The following is a 23,717-nucleotide window of genomic DNA, read 5'->3' on the forward strand; positions in this document are numbered from 1 at the left end:
TATGTTCTAACAACAAAGTTCAAACTAAAATTATAATCACAAAATCATTTGTAGTTGCTCCAAAGAAAATGAGATACAGATTTAAAACAAACAAACAAACAAACAACAATTGTGGTCCAAGAGCATACTCTGTATCATCTTTTAAAGTATATTGAGACTTGTTTTATGGTCTATCTGGTGAACTTTCCATGTGTACTTGAGAAAAATGCAGCTTTATTAATCTCGAGTATATCAGTGGTTGATAGTGTTATTCAGATCTGTTTCAGGGGTTGGCAAAAACTACAGCTGTGGACCAAATCTGGCCTGTGGCATTTATTTATTTTTTTTAATGTTTGTGGTCTTTACTAAATAATATTCTGTTTCTTTGGCTAAAGCCAATAAAAAGTCATCTTTAAACTTTTCAGCCAAACTAGAAACATTACATTAAACTACAAGGTCATCAAGATAGATTTTTTTTTTTTATGTATAGAAGTTGTGAGTTTACAGAACAATCATGCATAAAATACAGGATTCCCATATACCACCCTATTATTAGCATCTTGCTTTGGTGATGAACATTTGTTATAATTGATGACAGCACATTTTTATAATTATGCTATACTGTAGTTCATGGTTTATCTTATGGTACACTGTTTGTGTGGTGCAGTTCTATGTAATTTTTAAAAAAATTTATTCTATTACCATAAATACAACCTAACATTTCTGCCTTTTAAACAGATTTAGATATGTATTTCAGTGCTGTTAATTACATTCACAATGTTGTGCCAACATTATCACCATCCATTACCAAATATTTCCATTGTTCCAAATAGGAACCCTGTACATTTTAAGCCTAACTTCTCATTTTTTATGTGACCCATGAGCTAAGAATGGTTCTTACATTCATAAAGAATTGTAAAAAATGAAAATCAGACCAAACACACCATAGAAGAATATGCGACAAAGACTACATGTGGCATGCAAAGCCTAAAATTGGAAAATTTTTCCAACCCCAGTTCTATATCCTTACTGATATTTTGATTAGTTCTTCTATTAACTACTGAGAGGGAATATTAAAATTTCCAACTACAATTGCAGAATTGCCTATTTCTCCTTAATTCCCTTGACTTTTGTTTTATGTATTTTTTAAGTTATTAGGCACATACACATTTTTATTATGTTTTTCCTTTAATTATTTTGAAATGTCTTTTTTAATCTCTGATAATGCCCCTTGTTTTGAATTCTATTTTGTCTGATGTTAATGTAGCCACTTCAGCTTTTGCATGCATGTGCTTTGCATGGTGTATCTTTCCTAACATTTTATTTACAACTTGCTTGGGTTATGTTTAAAGTGTACTTTTTGTAAACAATAGTGAACATGTTTAAGTATAATATAGGATAAACGATGTAAGATTGAAGAGTGTAATTGTAGAAGGTTAACATGGAATTGAGACAATCACTGTCACCAAGCAAAACAATGGCAGAAAGGAGTAGTGAAGAGGAAAAGAAAAGCTAAAAAATGATACATTTTTTTGACAGCCAATAAACATGAATTATTGAACACTGAATTCTCAAGGATAGGAGATGATGTACATCAATGCCATACCTCTTTGCTTTGACCTCTTGCTTTTTCTAATGGGTTCAGTTTAAATTTGACATAGGTCTAGAATTGCTACCAATGCGGATCTGAAATATCTTCTGTTGTTATACTTATGATTGATAATTTTACGAAAGTGTGGATTATTTTTAGCCCACATTCTGATTGTTGCATTTGTTGAGCAACGTATTTAAAAACCAGTTTCTAAAGATACATTTCCAGTTTCTGCTCTGACGTGTAAAGAGCTAGCAAGTCATCACTCCTGCCCTTACAACAAGAAAAAAGTTAAACAAATGAAAAGTAATGACTTTTCCTAGATCCTTCAGAGAATTGAGATCACAGGACAAACAGCCACCATGAAAAATGGAGAGACAGATCAACAGAGAATACAGATCATTTTATATGAAACAGAAACCACTAGAGGTAACAACTGGTAGGAATGCTTAAATGGTAACTTCAACAAATTCCTAGAGGCTAATTGTGGACCAGCTGGAGGCCCAGTCTAAGTCAGGCCCTCCACACACTCATGAGTTTTAACTACAGGAGTCCCACCAGGTTCTCAACTGAAAACTGGAGAAAAATTCCCTCATGTTTTTCCAGAGGGAATTTTGAAATTAATCCAAAGGGTTCTCCGTAACAAATTCCTACCCAGCAAGAGAAAAGACTTCACCAGAGCAGAGTCTTATCTGACTTGGAGGAAGGGAAATTACCCAACTCCCAACTCTTTAACCTCCTGTCTCACCTAAGGGGGGACAGTGTTGGAAGAAGCACTTGTGAAAGTCACAGACCAGGGACACAGGCTCACTAAAAGACTCAGACTTAATCATAAGATTATAGAAGGTTTACCCTCTTCCCACACCTTACCACATCAACAGGGCTCCTGTTATAATAACTGTGGATTATAGATGAAAGAGTTGCAAAGCTCAGACTCTGTTTAAGAAGGACTTTCTACGGACACCCAAAGACAAGAGGAGAGACAAAAACAAGGACACTAGAGGAAAATGGAACTTCTGATATCTACAGCTAATAGCAAGCAGTAAACCTAGCCCAACTCCTAGCCAGATAAATATAAAACCTCACACTAAATGCTTGTCTACCTAAGTTCCTATTACCCAATACACCATGTACAGCTTTCAATAAAAAAATTACAAGGCATACTAAAAGGCAAGAAAAAACAAAATCTGAAGAGACAAACCAAGCAGCAAAACCAGACTCAGATATGGCAGATTTTAGAATTATAAGACTGGGAATTTAAAATAACTATGATTAATATGCCAAGGGCTCTAATGGAAAAAGTGGGTAACATGCAAGAACAGATAGGTAATATTAACAGATATATGGTGGGGGAAGATGGCACCATAGAGAGGAGTGGAAGCTAAGTAGTCACCCTGGAACAACTAAAAAAAACCAGAAATAACCAGTAAATAATCCAGAATAACTGCAGGGGGACAAATGAGACTGTCCACTCCTCATACACCAACCTGAATTGGGAAGAATGCCCGAGATCACAGCATAAAATCTGTAAGTAAAACCTGCGGATCCAAGCCAGGAGCCCCCTCCCCCATAGCCTGAGCTGCAAAGCCTTGTGCCAGAGAGAAGCTCTCTCCCAGCAAGTGATATAGCTCAGCTGAGCTCCAACTTGGGTTTTAAGTAGCAAGTGTGAACTGCTCACTACAGGTACAAATCCCCAAAAAACAGACAGAGGCTTTGGGTGACGACTGACCTTGGAATGCCGGAGGGTCGCCTTGGACTAGGCCTGAAGGGGACTATCTGTTTCTTTTTCGGCTCAGTGGAGAAAGTCCCAGCCATTGTCAGTTCCCAGTGCTGTGACTCAGAGAAGGGTGAAGATAGCACAAGCAGAGAGAGAGAGACCATTGAAATGCTAATGACCTCCCCCTAGGGGGTCTATCTTTTCTAAGAGGAAAGGGGTGGGGCCCTTTCCTTTCAGAACCAGACCCCAGAGCCTGGGGGAACACGGCCACACCTCCTCACACCAGTCAAGAGTTATAGGCTAACGGGTGCCACCTGCTGGGCAGAAAATCACAGCAACCTGAGGCATCACAGGGTGTACCGATTTTCTAAGACACACCCTCAGGGAAACCAGATACTGAATATTTCTTCCCTCTGGGGCCTGAGCCTGTTCTGGTCTGGGAAAACTTGATTGAGATAACCAAGGAAACAATGCCTAGACAACAGAAAACTACAGCCTTGGGAAAACCTCATTGAGGTAACCAAGGAAATCATGCCCAGACAACAGAAAACTACAACCTACACTAAGAAAAACGAAGTTATGGCCCAGTCAAAGGAACAAACGTACACTTCAACTGAGATACAGGAATTTAAATTTAAATGCTAAATCAATTCAAAAAGTTTAGAGAAGATTTTGCAAAAGAGATAGAGGCTGTAAAGAAAACACTGGGCATACATAAGGCAGAAATGGAAAGTTCAAAAAACAACTAGTAGAATCTATGGAAATGAAAGGCACAACACAAGAGATGAAAGACACAATGGAAACATACAACAGCAGATTTCAAGAGGCAGAAAAAAACACTCAGTAACTGAAGAACAAAACACCTGAAAGCCTACACGCAAAGGAGCAGATGGAGAAAAGAATGAAAAAATATGAGCAACGTCTCCGGGAACTTAAGAATGAAACAAAGTACAAGAATGTACGTATCATTGGTGCCCCAGAAGAAGAGAAGGGAAAAGGGGCAGAAGCAATCATAGAGGAAATAATTAATGAAAATTTCCCATCTCTTATGAAACATAAAATTCCAGAGCCAAGAAGCGCAGTGTACTCCAAACAGAATAGATCTGAATAGGCCTATGCCAAGACACTTAAAAATCAGATTATCAAATGTCAAAGACAAAGAGAGAATCCTGAAAGCAGCAAGAGAAAAGCAATCCATCACATACAAAGGAAGCTTAATAAGACTATGTGTGGATCTCTCAGCAGCAACCATGGAGGCAAGAAGGAAGTAGTGTGATATATTTAAGATACTGAAAGAAGAAAACCACCAACCAAGAATCCTGTATCCAGCAAAGCTGTCCTTCAAATATGAGGGAGAGCTCAAAATATTTTCTGACAAACAGACAATGAGATACTTTGTGAATAAGACACCTGCCCTATAGGAAATACTAAAGGGAGCACTGCAGAGTGATAGGAGAAGACAGGAGTGCATGGTTTGGCACACAATTTTGGGAGATGGTAGCACAGCAATGTAAGTATGCTGAACAAAGATATGAATACATTTGAGAGAGGAAGGTTGGGAGCATGTGAGACACCAGAAGAAAGAAGGAAAGATAAAGACTGGGACTGTGTAACTTGGTGAAATCTAGAGTGTTCAACAATTGTAATAAAATGTACAAGTATGTTCTTTTATGAGGGAGAACAAGCAAATGTCAACCTTGCAAGGTGTTAAAAATGGGGAGGCATTGGGGGAGGGATGAAATCAATGTAAACTAGAGACTGTAACTAACAGAATCATTGTATTATGCTTCCTTTAATGTAACAAAGGTGATATACCAAGGTAAATGCAGATAAGAGGGAGGAATGGGGAGGCATATTAGACACTTGACACTGGTGGTGTTATCTGACTCTTTACTTTGATTTAAGGTTATTTTTCCTTTTGCTGCTAAAAAAAATTAAAAAAAAACATTAACAGATATATGGAAACTAATACAGAATAAAAACAGAAATGCTTGAAATAAAAACACTGTAACAGAAATGAAAAAAAAAATGCCTTTGATAGGCTCAACAGTAGACTGGACACAGCTGAGGAAAGAATCAGCAATCTTGAAAACCTGTCAATTAAAAAAAAAGAGCAGATTCTAAAGGACTCCACAGATATATAATCTAACCTTTGCATAGGCATGGTGACTTTATTTCTGGAAAAAATATTTATGTATACAATTTATTATACAATTTATCAATAGATTGTGCATCTACATCAGTTAGTAAGCAAGTACTTTTTGAGATTCTGTTTCCTTACTAGATTCCATGAGGAATTTAAAAAGAGCAATATCCTTTTTTGCTTTATCACATTTACCATATATTTATCATATAGAGCTTGACACAGACATTCTAGATTCTCAATATATGCTTATTTAACTGAAGTAGATGAAGACATATGCTTATAAAACATTATGTGTGTGCTAATACATATATATGTCTATACATGTGTGTGTGTTTGTAATCAATTCCTAGATGGATATTATAGACTAGTGCAATAGGATTCAGAGAGGAAAGAAATTGTTGTAAGGAAGGAATAAGTCTGGGAATAGCTCATTGAAGAGCTGGGTATTGAATTTTGTTCTTAACGGCAGAGCAGGGTATGGTTTGACAGTGAGAAGTAGAGACAGTCTAGATGGTAGGAGTAATATAGATAAAACTCAGGGGCAGAATCAAGTATGGTCTGTGTAAAACACTATAAACACAGTGAACTAAGGAAACAATAGGTTTATGTTGAACAATGAGAAGAGTGGACAGGTAAAGTAGAACCAGCTGGTTAAAAGCTTTGGATGTTAATTTAAGGAATTAAAATTAACCCAAGAGACAATAAGGGAACAATGTGGGTTCTTCAATTGGAAGTTGACATAGTCAAAGTGTTAGTTTAGGAAGATTAAGGAATGAGGCAGCATCTGAGATGGGAGGAACTTGAAATAGAAGAATGATTAGGGAGCTATTGCTAAACTCTACGCATGAGGTAATAATGTTGTAGAAGGACCAATAGAGAGATGAATCTAGGGTATGTTGAGAAAGACGAGGTTAGCTGCTTAGCTGGTCCTCGTAATTCTGCAGATGGTCAAAGGGAAGGAAGGAGAGGCAAGAATGAAGCTGAATAAATTTTGAGCATGAAAATTAAAATGTTTATCTACTCCTATGTACTGCTGGTCAGAGTATAAATTAGAAAAAAAATTCCTGAAAATCAGTTTTTCAATCTAAATTTTTTAAAGGGTTTTTTTTTTTTTGGCTGAATAATTCTATTTCTTTTAATGTATCCTCAGAAAACAATCATAAATATAAATAAATATATACAAAAATGTTCCTATTTGTATTACTGAGAAATTTGAAACAATTGAAATAATTAACAATAGGAGATTGGTTGAATAAAGAATAGTAAAGTAGAAGCCCTCTTATCTAGCCCAGTAGGATCTATTAGTTGATTAGTAGAAAAATTTTAAGTGATAATCATTAAAATGATATAGAAATGCTGTAAATATTTTGTTTACCTCAAACATAAACTTGTACATTCATTTGTCAATTTTTGATGCAGGGGTAGTGCCTTCCTCTGAGTATGATTCTAATAATTATTATGAATTTCGGTTTTAGTTTCTCGAAAATTAACTGAGAATTCAGTGATATTTGCCAAACAGTCTGAGTGCATAGTTCTTCTAGATTATTACTATTTTTCCTGTTGTCTTGCCCACACCTAATTTAACAGCAAAGTTTTAAATCACTTGCTTTTATCAAATTTTTTTCATGGCATTCACCTTACTTTTCACATAAAAAAAAAACCCTTTTCTGCATAATTTGCAACCATTTATGCAGTTTAATAACATGAGAATGCTGGCAAGATTATGTGAACTTAAGCAGGATTCAAATAGATCTTTTTTCTAGAAAAACAATTGGTAGGAAACAATGAAAATGTTTATAGTGGTTATCATTGGATAGTGAAATTATAAATGATTTTATTTTCTTTTATATACTTTAGGTGATTTTTCAAATTTCCTTAAGAAGTAAATATTAAGTTAATAAGCAGGAAAAATATAATTTTATTAAAAATATATATGGCTCACTATAATGCTGTCGTGCAAAACCAGCCCATTGGTTTTCAGACTTTTTAAGTAAAACAACTTTTTACAAATGAAAACTCACATGCTCAATATTCTAAATGTAAAACAAAACAGTATTATTTTATTGGTATGAATTTATTTTATATTTTCTACTTTTCCTTAGTAAAAATAATTAACATTTACTAAATTAAAATTAATCTGTAAGAAAATAAATGACATGACATTGTCATGACAGAGCATATTTAACATTTACTTATTATCACACAACTATAAGTCATGTGAGCATGTGAATAGCAGATATATCTGAGCCTTGCCCAACACTAATGTGGTATATAAGCCAACTTGTTAGGTCACTTTTACTTAATTGATATTGTACAGACTTAACTTTATATGCCAGGAAAGAGTTTCAATTTTCCTAATTGAAAGAAGTTTAAACACTAGTATAGATAAGGCCAGGAATCCTTTATTTCTAGGTCTATAACAGTATTTATTAATTAAAACTTGTGGCATGTTTATTATTTTATTATAGTTTTAAATGCTTATTTTAAAATTAAGTTTGCAAAACTGTTTGTAGAAACTGTGAATTAACTCTAGAGGATTCTATAGTTTGCAGTTTGGAAATCAGGGCTCAGGGCTAACTGTATTTCTTTTTTCTTTTCCTTGATAATGAACTGTCCTTTTCCCTTTTCCAATATCATTCCTTAGCGTAAATAATTTTTCATTATGTCCTGCTTAAGCAAGCATTCAAGAAGTATTTATTGAGTGAAAAGTCTTATTCGGACCCTACTTCTTATACGAAACTCCCCTAACTATCCTGGTAGAAGCCTTCGCTTTCTTTTTTCAACTCTCACAACATTATATGTGTTAGTGAGAGTCATCTGAATTAACATGGATTGCTTTCATTCATTATCAATGTTGTCAAATATTTCATTGCATTAATATACTATAATTTATTTATCCAGTTTCTTGTTGATGGACATTTAGATTGAGCATTAGATTTTTACCCTAAATTTTTGCTATTATAAACAATGCTACCAATAGTCTACTCTTAAGGATTTGTCGTCTATTCTGAGTGACTTGGAAAACATTACAGTTTTGAACAGAGGAATTGCTTGATCTGAATTGTCTTTTAGCAGAATCAATCTGGCTGCTTTGTCTGAGAATGGACTCTGGGAGGTGAGGAGACAGGTTCCCTTTGTGCACTTTGTATTCCATAATCATTCCAATGCAAAAACGATTATAGCTCCCTTTCTAGAGTTTTCATTTCCTTTTAGTCCCTCCCAATTGTGAATAGAAGAAATATGGAGGCATCTGGGAAAGCCAGAGATCCCAGGATCAGAAGCACTGCTGACTTTAGGATCATGTTAGAAAACATGGAATTAGGTAGGAAGCAAAATAAGTCTTTTCACAGTGTTTAAGGAAGAGACAAAGATGAAGAACCAGGTATAATTCTGAGAGATTTTACTCGCTTAGCTAATTGGTTCTCAACCATGGAAATACACTGGGGAATTTTAAAAACTCCTACCCTAGATATTCTGATGCAGTGGGCCTGGTATTGGGTCTAGGCCTCATTATTTCAAAACCAAAACCAGAACCAAACCAAAACAGAACAGGCTATTCTAAGTTCATCCAGTGTTGAAATCAATTGCTTGCAAGTCTTTTTTAGAGCTCCTTATAAGGCTCAGATGGTTTGGGCAACTTTTGACTGATTGCCTTTGTCATCTAGGATAAAATACTATGGTCCAAAGAAATTTCTCCTGTCATCTATGTACTTATTTTCTTGAGGCAGGCCAGTGGAGTGAAAGATTATCTTCAGTATAAATTTGAAAACAATGTCATTTCCTTCATGTGGAGGCAAAGTGGTATTAGTTTAGCAGCTGTATTAGAAACTCTAAGGAGGCACACCTTAGGCTTTTATGCAGTCCGGACTGTACTTCACACCTTTTCTTAATTATTCTGTGTGGGAATGGAGCACACCCTATCCCTCGGGGAAAGAGCAAAAATGTTGCCACAGAGGAAATACACCTACTGCATCTCTTTGCTGAAATGGCTCACCACTGCATGAATTACTCTTTTTAAGTCCTATAGGACCCAATCTTGTGACAATGGCTTTAAAAATATCCAGTTTAAACTTGTGGTAGGCAGCCTTTAAGATGGGCCCCTGTTATCCCAGCTTTCTGGTATTCATACCCTTTTATAATCCCCTTCCCTGAGTTTGGCAGAAGTACTGGGAGGCCACTTTCAAGATTAGGTTATAGAGGACTGGTTTTCTTTTTGGGCGCTCTCATGCACACTCTCTGATTCCTTGCTCGGGGTGGGGTGGGGGGGAACAAACTGCCATGTTGTGAGAATCCCCATGGAGAAGTCCACATGGTGAGGACCTGAGGTGGATCTTTCTCCCAGTCGAGCATTAAGATGACTGCAGCCCTGAACAACTGGATTGCAGCCTCATGAGAGACTGTGAGCCAGAGGCACCTAGCTTAACTGTGCCCAGGTTCCTGATCCCCATAAACTGTGAGATAATAAATACTTGTTGTTCTAAGTCACTGAGATTGGGGGTAATTTGTTACGTAGGAATAGATTGCTAATATATGGCTGGATTTGTCAAGAGAAGAGCCTGTCATCTTCAAGCTAAATATTTTCATTTGTCCCACATTTCCATTACCAGGATTTGGTACCAATGATATGAAAGAAAATAAATTGTGTAGGTGCTCATGAATCCAATAATGAGGATTTGGAAAAATGAATCCTCATAATAATCAAAAAGGAAAAGGAAAACATGAGAAGTTTCTTCTCAGATGAGGGGAAATACCTAATTCCTTGAGACGTATAGTTTGAGAAGGAAAGAATCAAGGATTGTTGGGTAGAGACTGGCACTTTATTACTTTTGCTTCTTGTCAAAGTCTCTTCAACTCAGGAGAAAGTAAATTCTCTTGACAAACCATTCAAAGTTGGAGGATGAGTGGGAGAATATGTGGGTCTGAGAGAACAAGTCACCTTCACCGAATAAATGTAGAAGTGGAATAAAAAGTAGCCTGACAACAATTAGACATGAAGTTTTAATGAATTATTTCGTAATAGGATACACATTAAGACTCATAGAACTCAAACCAGACAGACCAATTAATAGATACTTCACAAAAACTTTGTTTTATGGTGATCAAAGAAATGATCAGGGCTGGTAATAACAGAAATATTGTAGTGGCCGGGGTCTGCTCTCATAGATTAGTGGTATATTCTGATCATCCAGTAACCACCCATTAAAAATTTTTAATATTGTTTCTGGTCATGGTGAACTTTAGATTAAGTTTTTATTTTCTTTAGCCATGTTTTATCTATGTGTTAAGTTGGACTTTGGGAGGTACAGAATCTCTTATGTCTTAGTCTTGCCCAAGTATATGGCAGTTGTGTAAAATAAGTCACATGATATATCTTGTACATCTTTTTGAAGCATCGGTGGTTCTCCCTGGTGATAATTAGAAAAATTTTCATATGAAAGCAAACACAAATATATTATGGAGTAAAATGCAAAAATCACATGACTTTTTGTGTCTCTTGTGGGCCACCTTTGCATTATTTGTTATTCCCTTATTCTCTCCCCTCTACTATTATGGGTACTTCAGTAGAAAATTGTGAGGCATGATGCAGCTTCATCGAATAAATATAGAAGTGGAATAAAGAGTAGAATTTATTTGTGGTTATAGAATTGCTTTTACTATGAGTACAGCTAGATACATCTTTATGTTCCTAATCATTCTAAAGAACCAAAAAAGCAAATTAAGAGATGGAAACTCTGAGAGATCATCTCCAGTATTTTTCCGTTCTGTAATTAAGTTGAATTTATAGTCAACAACACAAATATCTTTTTGCTGATAATTTATATTATAGCTTATCAATACTGAAATGTTTTGGTTCACCTATTATGTCAAAAGTACCTTTTGATTACTTCTTTTGTTAACATTTTATATTCTTTCAGCTATTTCTTTCATTTTTTTCCTTCCTAATTGTTGGAAGCCTATATATTTAACCAATTTTCTTTTTCAAAGAACATTTTTGAGAGAGTTGCTCTACTTATATTGGTATTTTATATAAATGCTTTTCATTCTCCTTTGCTCTTTTTGAGTCAAATCATCATGGTATAGATTAATCGTTGTCTAAGAAGTGAATTGCCAGGACATAGGTCACTTTTCTATGTAAATGTAAGATCACATCTCAATAGAAATAATTTTCAAAAAGGAGACCACTAGCTAATAATTCCAATAACCTAGGAGTAGGAAGTACATGCTAAGTGACTTAAACTCTTGTCACAGCTCTATACCTAACCAGCTACATGACTTCAATTTCCTCATCTGCAAATAATTGGAGGGACTAAGATCCTTTTATAGTTTTAAGATTCTAGAATTCTAATTGTGTGTAACTAATGCCAGTTTTATTTTCTAAATGTATATGGTAAATGTAAAATAAATAGGGGAAAAAGCAAATAATTAAGGCAAATAGTCTAGAAAAATGTTGTAGATGACCCGTACAATTTAGGAATGGGCTTACTACCAAAGATTGATTTTGATTAATTTAACATTATTGTGTAATTTGATGATAACTGTAACTCCATAGACAAAAAATCTTTGGTCCTAACATGGCTCCTGTGTCTTACATGTGTATACATTATTTCTATTTAAATTTCTATATAATTATGTTTCACCCTAAATTTTTTTGTTGTTAAAATGGATGAAAGCACATTTTTATAATTGTACTATTAACCATAGTCCATGGTTTGACTTAAGGTTTACTGTTTGTGTTGTACTGTTCCATGGATATTTTTAAAAATTTTTATTCTAGTACCATATATACAACCTAAAATTTCACCCTTTAACTACATTCATATATATAATTCAGTGCTCTTAATTACATTCACAATGTTGTGCTACCACCATGCACAAAAATTTATTAAATGAACATTAGTCTCATTATGAATTCTCTTTATATTCAAGCATTGGATAAATTCATATAGAAATTGATTATGGACAGACACTGTGATAGGCTAAGGAAACAAATATGGGAAACATATGCCTTTCTCTTCCCTAGAAATCTTCACAATGCTCTAGTCACAGAATGCTGATCTCAGAACCTAGACTGGGAAGGTGCCCATGGATCAGATGATAGTTCAGAATATCATTCATTGAATCTCCCCAGAGTGTAACTGAGGAAGGGCAATTCTTTCTAGCTTCTTGCAGCCTGGTCACATAGATGAGCCACAAGAATATTGAATGAATCTGTTGTTTCCATTGACTTAGCCTTTTCATAGAACTCTCACCTCTAAATGTATTGCCAGATAATTTTTATGTAAAATAAAAGAACTTGAATGACAAATATACCGAAATTAAAACCATAATGGTTAGCGCTCCAACATTTTAATTTAGATTAATGTTGACTTCCTATTGGAAAACACATAAAATGCTACAAAGTTCTGACAATGGAAGAATTGTGAAGTGGAAGTTCATCTTTCTAATAAGCCTATTATTTGGAGCCTGACATCAAGCCTTCATTATATTCAGGGCCCCGAATCCTTAATGATATCTTCTATATTGGGCAGTCTGTTCTTACCATCTGATAGAAAAAGAGCTTTCATTGCTACCATCTTGTAGGATGGTAGAGATTTCTAGAGGTCAGAAAACTTCCTAACTTTTAATATACATATTCTTACAATACTTTTCTACTCATAAACTCAATATAACTTTACAGTCCTATAAATTCTTTTATCTGCCATGATTTCACTTATATGATCCAATTTAATTGGCAAGAGTGCGTGGCAAAACATTTTTCACATTTTTGAATTGTTCCCTGCAAGACATCTATTGTAAGCATTGCTGCAGGCTGTCATTTTTGTCTGCCATCCAAGATTTTCTGGCCCAAGTACTGTGTACTAGATTTGGTGTTGGTCATGAGGAGGCAGGGGAACTTGCACTTGAGCCAGACAATTTTGTTATTCCTTTAGAATTAAAAACATATGAAACAGATACAGCTTATTAAGGTTTTTTTTTTTATAAATAACAAATTTAAATAACAAAACAATAAAGTTCAAATACAACTTAAAATAAAGTTTAATGCTGTAACCACAGGAAAAAGCATGATTATTTGTGGGAAGAATATTATTAAAAGCCTTATTTTTGAATATGAATTATACAAAAGATAGATTATGTTACTTGAAAAAAACTTAAAAGATTTCTGAAATTTACTTTTAGGGTTTATAAAATGTTATTTTGTGGCAAGTGAGATGAAAGACAGTATTATTGTTATTACTATTTTATATACAAGATTTTTAAAAACATCCTTTTAGCAATACCCTTTCAATATGAGCAGTATTAGAAATTTTGTTTTTGTAATAAGTATACTTCAATACTTTTGTAAAACTACCGATTTGATTCAATTTCATAGTAGAATTTTTGAAAATATTCCTTTTTTCTGATTAGAATTTTAACACATTGTAATTTTCACTAGAAAGCATTTCAAATACTACTCCTTTTGCCTAGCTAGTTGACTTGATTATCTGACAAACTATTCCAGCAGCCTTTAGGTCTGACATATCTTATATAACATCATCTGCATTATTTTTTTATAGCAGCCATTTTATAAGCAGATAGGAATATTTAAATAATCATTACCAGATAATCAAATCCAACATATTCTTAAGGGTAAATTAATTTAAGAAAAAAAACATTACTAACACCATGATTGTACAACCAGTTTTACAATTTTTTACAACTTTTAGTTACTAAATCTGATTTTTGTGTATATTTTTCAAATCTTTCTTTAATGCAGTCTCTTAAAATATACATAAATGCGCAAGTCCAGCTTGATCAGTTTTTCAGTAGTTTTCCAGCCTTTCTTGGTTACTTAAAAAAAAAAAAAAAAGAAAAGTAAAGAAAAGAAAAAAAGAAAACAGTCCACTTAAAGAAATCTCCCTGCTGGAACTGGTTTCTTATGTACTGTTTACGATTAGGTTATTGCCATAGGAAGAAAGTGGGCTGTTTTTTGTTCTTTCTTTGTTTTTTTCCCTTTTACAGGAAGCCCCTTTTGATTTAATGCAACAAACATTTCTCCTCCATTGTGTGTCCATTTAGCTGAAGCATATGTGTTGTAATGGTTTTCCAGAATTAATTCTTTGAAGTTGCAATCTTCATTGCATTCTTTCTGTTATAAACAAGCAAACAATGTTATCCAAATGATTTTTAGAGGGGCTTAATTAAACAAATAATAAGCAGGTGATATTGGTAGAATTAAAACATATATGACATTTTTTTTTAAATTCAAGTTGAGTGGGCCTAATGCCATTTATTAAATATAGGTAAAACATATGTGCAAAATAGGCATTTAAATTAAAAAAAAAAAAAGATAAAATGGTGCTCATTCAGTTATTCAGCATGGTGTCAAATATATTGCTTTTTGATAGTCAGTTTCTACTGTTCTTTTTGTTTTAGAAGCCATTTGCCCTACTTAGCTGCTCTCATATTGCTGTGCCCAAGTCACTCATTCCCTGAACACTGGAAATTTGGTATAGCAGAGCCTCTGCCCAACTCAGATGTGGAACATATTTCACAAGTTCTCTTCATTTACTACTACGCAGCCTTTGATGGTGATAGAAAATAAAATGTTAATTTATTTGTTCATCCATCCAACTATCCATTCATTCATTCACTCAGTTAAACATATATTATTATGTAATTAGTCTGTGCCAGGCATTGTGCTGGGCTATAGGAATGTAAAAGAAACCCAACTGTATTTTATTATAGTGGGATGAACTGCTACATATTTTGTATTGTAAGAAAGTGGGATAATGTGAATGCTACTTTTCAAAGCCATGATTGTGAGATTGATGTTGATAAATGAACTGAGCACTTTAGGACTTTTTTTCAAGGATTTTCATGTCAGCAATGTGCAAAGTGACTGAACTTTAACAAAAAGAGCTTTATACTGACAGATGGAAATTTTAGATTTTAAGCATCTAAAATGCACATGGAATTTTTGAGCTGGAAGGATCCTTAGAGGTCAGCTAATCCAACTCATTTTACAGATGAAGAAACGAAAGTCCAGAGAGCTTAAGCAATTTGTCCAAGGTCACAAAGAAAACATTTTTTTTAAATGCTTGAGTATAAAATATTTTAATAAAATCATTAAAATATCTAGTTGGAGAGAAATTAATTCCATTTTTATTTTTCAGAAAAGAAGGTATCTTTGACACAAATAAGCCTGAAAAATAAAGTCTAAGTTATCAATTATCAATACCTTTGCATAGAGTTTTCCTTCTTTGTTCATTGCAAGATAATATTCACTTTCCACCCCTTTGATTGCCACAATTCCAACTGCAACTGTCCTGATTTCCATGATATCTGCAAGGAATCACAGAAAGATATGTAAATTATTTAGTCAGCTTTGCAGATTATCCAACAATGACCATATGATCTTTATTTCTCCTTCAATTGGAAGCTATTAAAATTATTAATGTGATTATTTACTCAGCCCAACACCCACTACCCATAACATACAAACACCAGTGTAGTCCTTATTAAATATGGGGAATGTAAACTGCTGGGGTTTTTTTAGAAAAAGATATCTGGATTCAAAAAATAGTTGCATATTTGAATTTAGCTTTTTATTTCTAATTTACTATAATAATAATATTTATTGAACTCATACCACATGCCAAGTATTGTTGCAGTGCTCCTAAATATTAACTCTTTTAATCATCACCACAGGCTACAAGGAAGGTACTGTTGTCACTGAAACACAAGGAGAAGTTAAGTAATTTGTCCAGATTCTCCTAGTTAGTAAGTGGCATAGCTGGGATTTGAACCCAGACAATATGGCTCTTAATCATTATATAAGAATATCAAAGTATGTAATAAGCTAGCATCTTTCCTTTTCTATTTAGTTAAACTCTAAAAAAAAAATTGCTAACAGAATATATCTTGAATGTATTGAAATTGAAAATAATTCCAATTAAAGCAATTATAAATGATAGTAAACAGAGCCTAGGGCCTTAAAGATTGTTTTAAATTGATAAGTGAGTTTTTTGATACATGAAAAGACTAATAATTTAAAGCCAAATTATGAAGCTTGTTTGTGTAGTATTTTATGACTTTATACTTTCTAATTTGTTTTTTAATCTTTGTTGAAATTGTTTTTCCAAAACATGTAGTTACCACAGGAATTTTAACCACAGGAATTTTAACCTACTATATTCCTTTATCACATATTTCTTTCCTACTATATTTTAATAATTCTTGCTAAATCCAGTGAATCTCAAGAAATTTTTAAGAACAATGAAGGAATTAAAAGTCTAGTAAACCTTTTTCTGTAATTTGCTGTTAATTATACTTTCTACATAAAGGTGAGGCGTGACACATTATCTTACCTGTGCCTACCACAATGCAAAAATAGTTCCAACTGAAAATTATCTGCAAAAATCAAATCTCCAAAAGTTGGGCTTTTTTTTCAATAAGGGAAAAATCTCAGTTTTTGACTCCATACCTTCACATCATCCCCTTATTTATTACTTTTGCTTCACTTTTCTTTTCTGGAAAATAAAATTGTTAACTTCATAGGAATTTGATATAGCTTAGCTTATATTTGTCATCTGTCTCAGAGAGTTCCACAACTGCTCATCTAGAAACTGATCTCTGAAGATAATGCAAAGGAATGGATACTGATCTTTTCAAGAATGTATAAAGCATTGTCAGAATGCATAGAACTGTACTGTAGTTTTAGCACAGAAATTAAGAAAAATGGCCCAATTTTCTGAACTCCAGAAGTTAAATCTAACAGAAATAGCAAATACATCTGTGTGTGTGTGTGTGTGTATATATATATATATATGTGTGTGTGTGTGTTTGTATATGTGTGTGTGTGTGTATCTTAATTAAAAGAGAAGATAGCTTTTTGGAGAACACAGGGCTAAAGAGGAGGCTCAGGAAAATTTTAATAATTGCTTACAAGCCCATGAAAGATTACAATACTGATGCATTCACGCAACATTCAACATATTTTCACTGAAAGTCAATTCCATGCCACACTCAATTTAGAGACAAATCCTGCCATTTTGGGGCACTCCATCTATTAACTATAGCTAACTCTTTATCGTTTTCATTAAGGAAGAGCAAAGGGAAATAATTTGTCATGCAGCAGAACTCTATTAGATTAAGTTTATGATAACAAAAGGAGCAGTACTGAAGAAATTCATTAACTCAACATATTTGCTGTATCTTCAAAATTGAGTAAATACATCTTTTTGAGGATATAGGGCATAGTTCGTTTCTAAAGCTCTTGCCACTCTAAAATTTTATGAAGTCAATGTTTTCCTTTCCTTCAGACTTGACTCTTGCCATTCCTTCCTTTATTCAATACTGTGTTTTTGCTTAGAAGCAAAGAAGAATGCTGATGTACTTTCAGGCTTAGGTTAAGTATTTTTCATGTTGTGTTATAATTGGGGAATGGAATCTGTAATGTTTGCTGGTTTTTCTTTTACAGACCAACTGTCTAGAAAAGATAGCTGTCGGATGATATAATTATTATTAACTATAAAATGTGGGCACCTTCCCTTTAAGGTCCAATCATGACATTATGTTCTTATTGCCTCACCCCTAAACCCTTTTTATCTATACCCTGCTTTTCCATTATCCACTTTGTACTTTGTAATTTGTACTTTGACATTTAATAGGTGAGGGACATTGATTAATATGTGGACATTGTTTAACCCACATATTAGGATTATAGGATTAGGATTAAAAAATCTTAAACTGGGATGAGGATAGACTTGAGAAAGCCCAGTTTCCTGATTCAGAAATATTCTTAATTGTCTGACTTATTAAAACAAAAAATGTCTTCCACACTGGGAAATCAACAGACTTAATAGTCAGTTGTTGAGGATAAGATCCTGTGGCATGTTCAGCTAGCCTCTCCACCATTCCATCATCAGCTCAGCACAGAGCTAGCCGGTGCTCCAGTGCAGGTCCCTGGTACCAGTTGCCAAAAGAATATCAGTAGACAGATAGAAATTATGAAAAGGAATCAAACAGAGCTGAAGACCACAGTAACAAATTTAATAATCCCTAGAGGGGTTCAGTTGCAGATTGGAGTTGGCAGAAGAAAGAATCAGTAGCACTGAAGATAATGACAATTGAAATCATCCAGTCTGAGGAGCAGAAAGACAAAGGAGTGAAGAAAAGTGAACAGAGCTTGAGGAACTTGTGGGACACCATCAAGTGTACCACTATATGCATTATAGAAGTCCTAGAAGAAGAAGAAAGGAAAAAAGAAGCAGAGAGAAGCTGCATGAGGAAATAAAGATTTCCAATAAAGGTAATAACATAGGTAAATATAAATGCCAGTAATTATTATATTTTTGATTTGTAACTCCATGTTTTACTTCCTACTGGATCTAAAAGATGAATGCATAAAATGTTGATAAATCAGTGCTTCTGGACTCATAATGTAAGAATATGCAATTTGTGACAAAAACTACATAAAGGTGGGAGATGGAGAGGTACAGGAATGTGGTTTGTGTATGCTATTGAAGCTAAGTTGATATCAAAGCAAACGAGACTGTTATATATTTGAGATGTTAAATTTAAGTCCCTGGTAACTACAAAGTTAATATCAGAGAACATGCAAACTCATAGAGACAGAAATTGGAGTATAGGTTGCCAGGGGCGGGTGGCAGGGGGAATGGGGGATTAATGCATAAAAGGTATAGGGTTTCTATTTGGGGAGATGGGAAAGTTTTGGTAATAGAAAATGGTGAAGGTACTTCAGCATTATGAATGTGATTGATTTCACTTAATCACATGCTTAGGAGTGGTTAAGAAGGGAAAATTCGGTTTGTATATATGTTCCCACAATAAAAAAAAAAAGAAAGAATAAAGAGACTGACATTTAAATGCAATATATGATCCTGGACAGTATCTAGTAAAGGAGGAGAAAAGGTTCAAAAAGACATTATTGGGACATATGAAAAAACTGGAATATAGGCTGTAAGTTTTTAAATCAATGTTAAATTTCTTAAACTGGACAACTAAACATAAGGATGTAAGTGAACATCCTTGGTCTTAGGAAATGTATGTGGCAGCATTAAGTGTTTAAGGAGCATGACATATACAACCTACATTCAAGTGTTCAGAAAATGGACTGATAGAGAAACGGATGGATGGATGGATGGATGGACAGATGGACTGATAGATTGATAGAATGATACGGCAAATATGGCAGAATGTTAAAATTGGTGGATATGGGTATCTGGGAGGGTAGGGGTATGTTAAAGTTCTCAATATGGGGTTTGTATTATTTTTATAACTGTTCTATAAGTTTGAAAGTATTTCAAAATAAAAGGTTAAAAGAATAAGTACATGTAATAGTTTCATTTTTAAAATATTTAAAAAGTCAGTTGCTGGAGAGAGTATTAAGCAGTATTGGCAGACTCAACACCCCTTCAACCCTGACATTCTAATCTGCTTTGCCCCAGGTGCTGTGTCCTTCTTTTATTCATGAGAACCCCAAGAATGAAGAAATTAAATTTACCAGTCTTTTGTTCATGTGTAGGGCACGGTGTGATGTTTCTTTTTAATATCCACAAAGATCTATAGACATAGTGAACTATATAATCTTGTGAAGCCCTGTGCTCCAAAACAGAAGCCAGGGAGTTGCTCAGAAAATATGATATAAAAAAATATGTGTAGATAGTAAGTTAGCTACCAAAATAGCTAACTTGGGTTTTTTTTGTCTATGGTATCTCTATTGTCTCATATAAGAACAATATAACAGCTTATCTTTTTGGATCTGTATTTCCATTTAAGAGAAGTTTATGTGTATAAATAACATTCACAATAAATTTGTCCCCCAAGGTGTGGGGCATGTGACATGGGTGTATCAAATTGTTAACATAATGACTGTGGTAATGATAGAGTTAAAAAAAAAAAGTAAGAGAGACCAGATCACATAGTAGAATATGAAAAAATAAGACAATATTTAAGCAAATTGGCCATTTAGGTTTGTCTGTCAATAACTATCAATTCATCATTTAGGATATCAGCCTTACAAGCTTAGGAATATGCCCTAAATGGCTTCTCTATTTCTTTTTCGTGTAGTTCAATCATTCATGAATTTTTCTAAAACTTTTGCCTATTTACTCTTTAAAACTGTATCAGCACTCAATAAATAAAGTTTAAAAAAAAATTTAAAAAAAAACCTGTATCAGTATTTGGAATGGGAAGTGAGGAACCTCTGTATAAATTGCAGTAACTTTTTAAAAAATTCTCCAACATGTACTTTTAGAACGTGTGTTCCCTTAATGTTGTATTTCAGAATTTGATGAGAAACCCTAGGTATTTACCCAATTGAGTTGAAACCATAAACCCATACCAAAACCCGCACCAAATTTTTATAGCAGCTTTAATCATAATTGCCAAAAACTAGAGGCAACCAACATGCCCTTCAATGGGTGAAAGGATAAACAAGCTGTGTTAGCTTCCATAAAATGAAATATTATTCAGTGATAGAAAGAAATAAGCTATCAAACCATGAAAAGGCATATAAGAAACTTAAATGCATATTGCTAAGTGAAAGAAACCAATCTAAAAAGGATACATACTGTATAATTCGACCTACATGACATTCTGGTAAAGGCAAAACAAAAGACAATAAAAGATCCGTGATTGCCAGAGGTTTAGGGCAGGGACGGAGGGATGAATAAGTGAAGCACAGGGGATGGTTTCATAGGGTGGTGAAACTATTCTGTATGATACTGTAATAGTGGATACATGACATTATGTCATATATTGTCATAACTTATAGACCTGTTCAACACAGAGTGAATCTTAATGTAAACTATACACTTTAGTTAACAGTGTCAATATTGGTTCATTAATTGTAACAGATGTACCAAACTAAGATGTTAATAATAAGAGAAACTCTGAGGAGGTGAGTGAGGGGAAGAGATAGGGTTGGTGTATGGCAACTCTCTCTAGCACCACCTGCTTAATTTTTATGTAGTCTAAAAATTAAAAGATTATTAATTTTTTAAAATATAGTCTAGAATTTAATAATATAATACAATGGAATGTATGGGAAACTATTTGTAGTGTTATTTTAATGATTGATTCTTGTCACAAATATGCAGTGCATCTGAAGTTTAACCTGGATCCAATGGTAGCTATTACTATTAATAGTGTCTTTGGTGATGGAATTAATATCTGCTTACCAAATTAATAGACTTTTGTGAAATATGAACAGTCACGAGGGATAAAGTTACAATGCAAACACAGGTTGGAAAGTGTGGGAAATACAAAAACTCTGTGTACAGACCACTATTACACTTGGACATGTATGGCATCTCCCAGATGTACTAGGATGGAAAAATAATTGGGAGCCAGTAATATTTTAGAAACCTAATCTGATGACTTTAATTATGATGTCATAAAAATATCTGAATGTTACTAAAATATATATTTGTCAAAATTCTATTCATATTTTTCCTTCTTTTTACACTAAATGTATTAGCTGATGTTCAGGTCTACATACAAGTGCTGTAACTGTACATGGCTACTATTTCCCATGGAAAGACCTGAGAGTTTATTCCTAAATAAAAGTTTTCTCCATGTCTCTCTCTATAAGAATTTCTGGAGCATGTCAACAGTATCTCTTCTTGGTCCAGCATGAGATAAGTTGAGTCCTTTTTCAAGAGTTGTAGCAAAGAGATTCTGCTAGTGTCCGTTTAGTCCATCAGAGACTGAAGAGATGGCAGAAATTTTTTATCCTCCTCATTATATTTGGCATGTCTCTAATACTATGCCAGAAGCAATTAATTATTTGGGCAATACTACATATACAATGAAATTTCAAGTAGACAACTATTTTGTCCTTAATATTGAGAATCTGAATTTTCTTTGCTGCCTGTTACCTAAAATTTTGATTAAAATGTCCATATTTCTGCTGTATTTGTATTTATCTAAAACTTAATTGCCTGAATCATCTGAATCACCAATTCTCAAAGAGTGGTCCACAGACCCTGAAGTGTCCCCAAGACCTTTTCAAAAGGAGTTTCTGTGAGGTCAGATCCATTTGCATAAGACTACTAAAGTGTGATTTGCCTTTTATCACTTTATTGACAGGTGCCCTGATGATTCATAAAAAATGGTGAATAAAACTGCAGATATGAAACTGCAAGAATTAAGACAGTGACGCAAAATTTACTAGTAGTCATTATATTCTTCACTGCCATGCAGTAAAAGAGCATATGCCACTTTCACTTAAAACTATTCTTGATAAAGCATCAAAAATATTAATTTTATTAAGTCAGTACCCTCTTTATAATATTTTTATAATATTCTGTGTGACAAAATGGGAACTATGTATAAAGCACTTCTGCTGTAAACTCAAGTATAACGAAGCTGTTTTTTTTAAGCTGCAAACCGAACGAGCTGCTTTTTTCATATAACACAATTACCGTTTGAAAAACAACTTACCTAAAAGACTTTGGTTATTCATACATGGGAATTTGGCAAACCTTTTCCGTAAAATCAGACAAGTGAGTCTGTCATATTAAGGAAAACAACACTATTTGTCATCGGTGATGAAATTAGAGTTCTCAAGCAAAAATTACATTTTCTAAAAATTTTTATCAGCTGTAATGAATTTGAGTTCTTCCCAGTACATAAAGACTTTTCTAATGAAAAAAGTGGTGATATTAACAAATGTGATGTTTTTTGATATTGCATACTGAAATGTGTCAACTTTTAGAAGATCTGTATAATTCACTGAAGTAATATTTTCCAAATGACCAATGCATGATGTTAAAAAATCATATGTAGGTAAAAAAATCTATTCAAAGTTCAAGAAAGAGCAATAGATTTTAATGTAACTGTGCATAAAAAGTTCATTGATATGGTTTCAGATTCTGCATTGTAACCAACATTTAAGAAACTATCAAGTTTTGGTGCAATATGAATTTTCTGAAAAGACTCTTAAAATACTCTTCCCTTTTCTAACGAGACATCTGTATATACTTCATTATATACATATTTACACATCTTCATATACTTCAATCAAAACAATGTATTGCAACAGATTAATGTGAAAATCTAGTTATTTTATATTAACCTAGAAACTGAAGAGATTTTTCAAAAAATATATAAAACAATGACACTCATCTCACTAAACTTCTTTGCCTTAGAAGATATAGCTCTTTTCATAAAAATATTATTTGCACAAATATAAAACAATGTCACTTTTCTCACTATTTTTAAAATAGTTTTTTCTTAAAAAATTGTCATTTACATTGGCCTGCAGTGTGTTGTTATTG

At 33.7% G+C, this 23,717-nt stretch overlaps 2 protein-coding genes across 2 annotated transcripts in view; one reads left to right on the forward strand and one right to left on the reverse strand.

The window, feature by feature from the left end:
• The window catches only part of FAM227B (family with sequence similarity 227 member B), a 273,855-nt gene that overhangs the window by 88,815 nt on the left and 161,323 nt on the right, over nt 1–23,717 (forward strand). The gene's annotated exons all lie outside the window — the stretch shown is intronic.
• The window catches only part of FGF7 (fibroblast growth factor 7), a 68,790-nt gene continuing 59,390 nt past the window's right edge, over nt 14,318–23,717 (reverse strand). Inside the window, exons 3-4 of the mRNA XM_037834031.1 lie at nt 15,653–15,756; nt 14,318–14,560 (exon numbers count right to left, since the gene is read on the reverse strand). Coding sequence (XP_037689959.1) covers nt 14,366–14,560; nt 15,653–15,756 — 299 coding nt within the window. The 3' untranslated portion in view covers nt 14,318–14,365. The remainder of the gene's footprint in view (nt 14,561–15,652; nt 15,757–23,717) is intronic.

The sequence above is a fragment of the Choloepus didactylus genome, chromosome 4 (genome assembly GCF_015220235.1).
Source record: "Choloepus didactylus isolate mChoDid1 chromosome 4, mChoDid1.pri, whole genome shotgun sequence".
Lineage (NCBI taxonomy): Eukaryota > Metazoa > Chordata > Mammalia > Pilosa > Megalonychidae > Choloepus > Choloepus didactylus.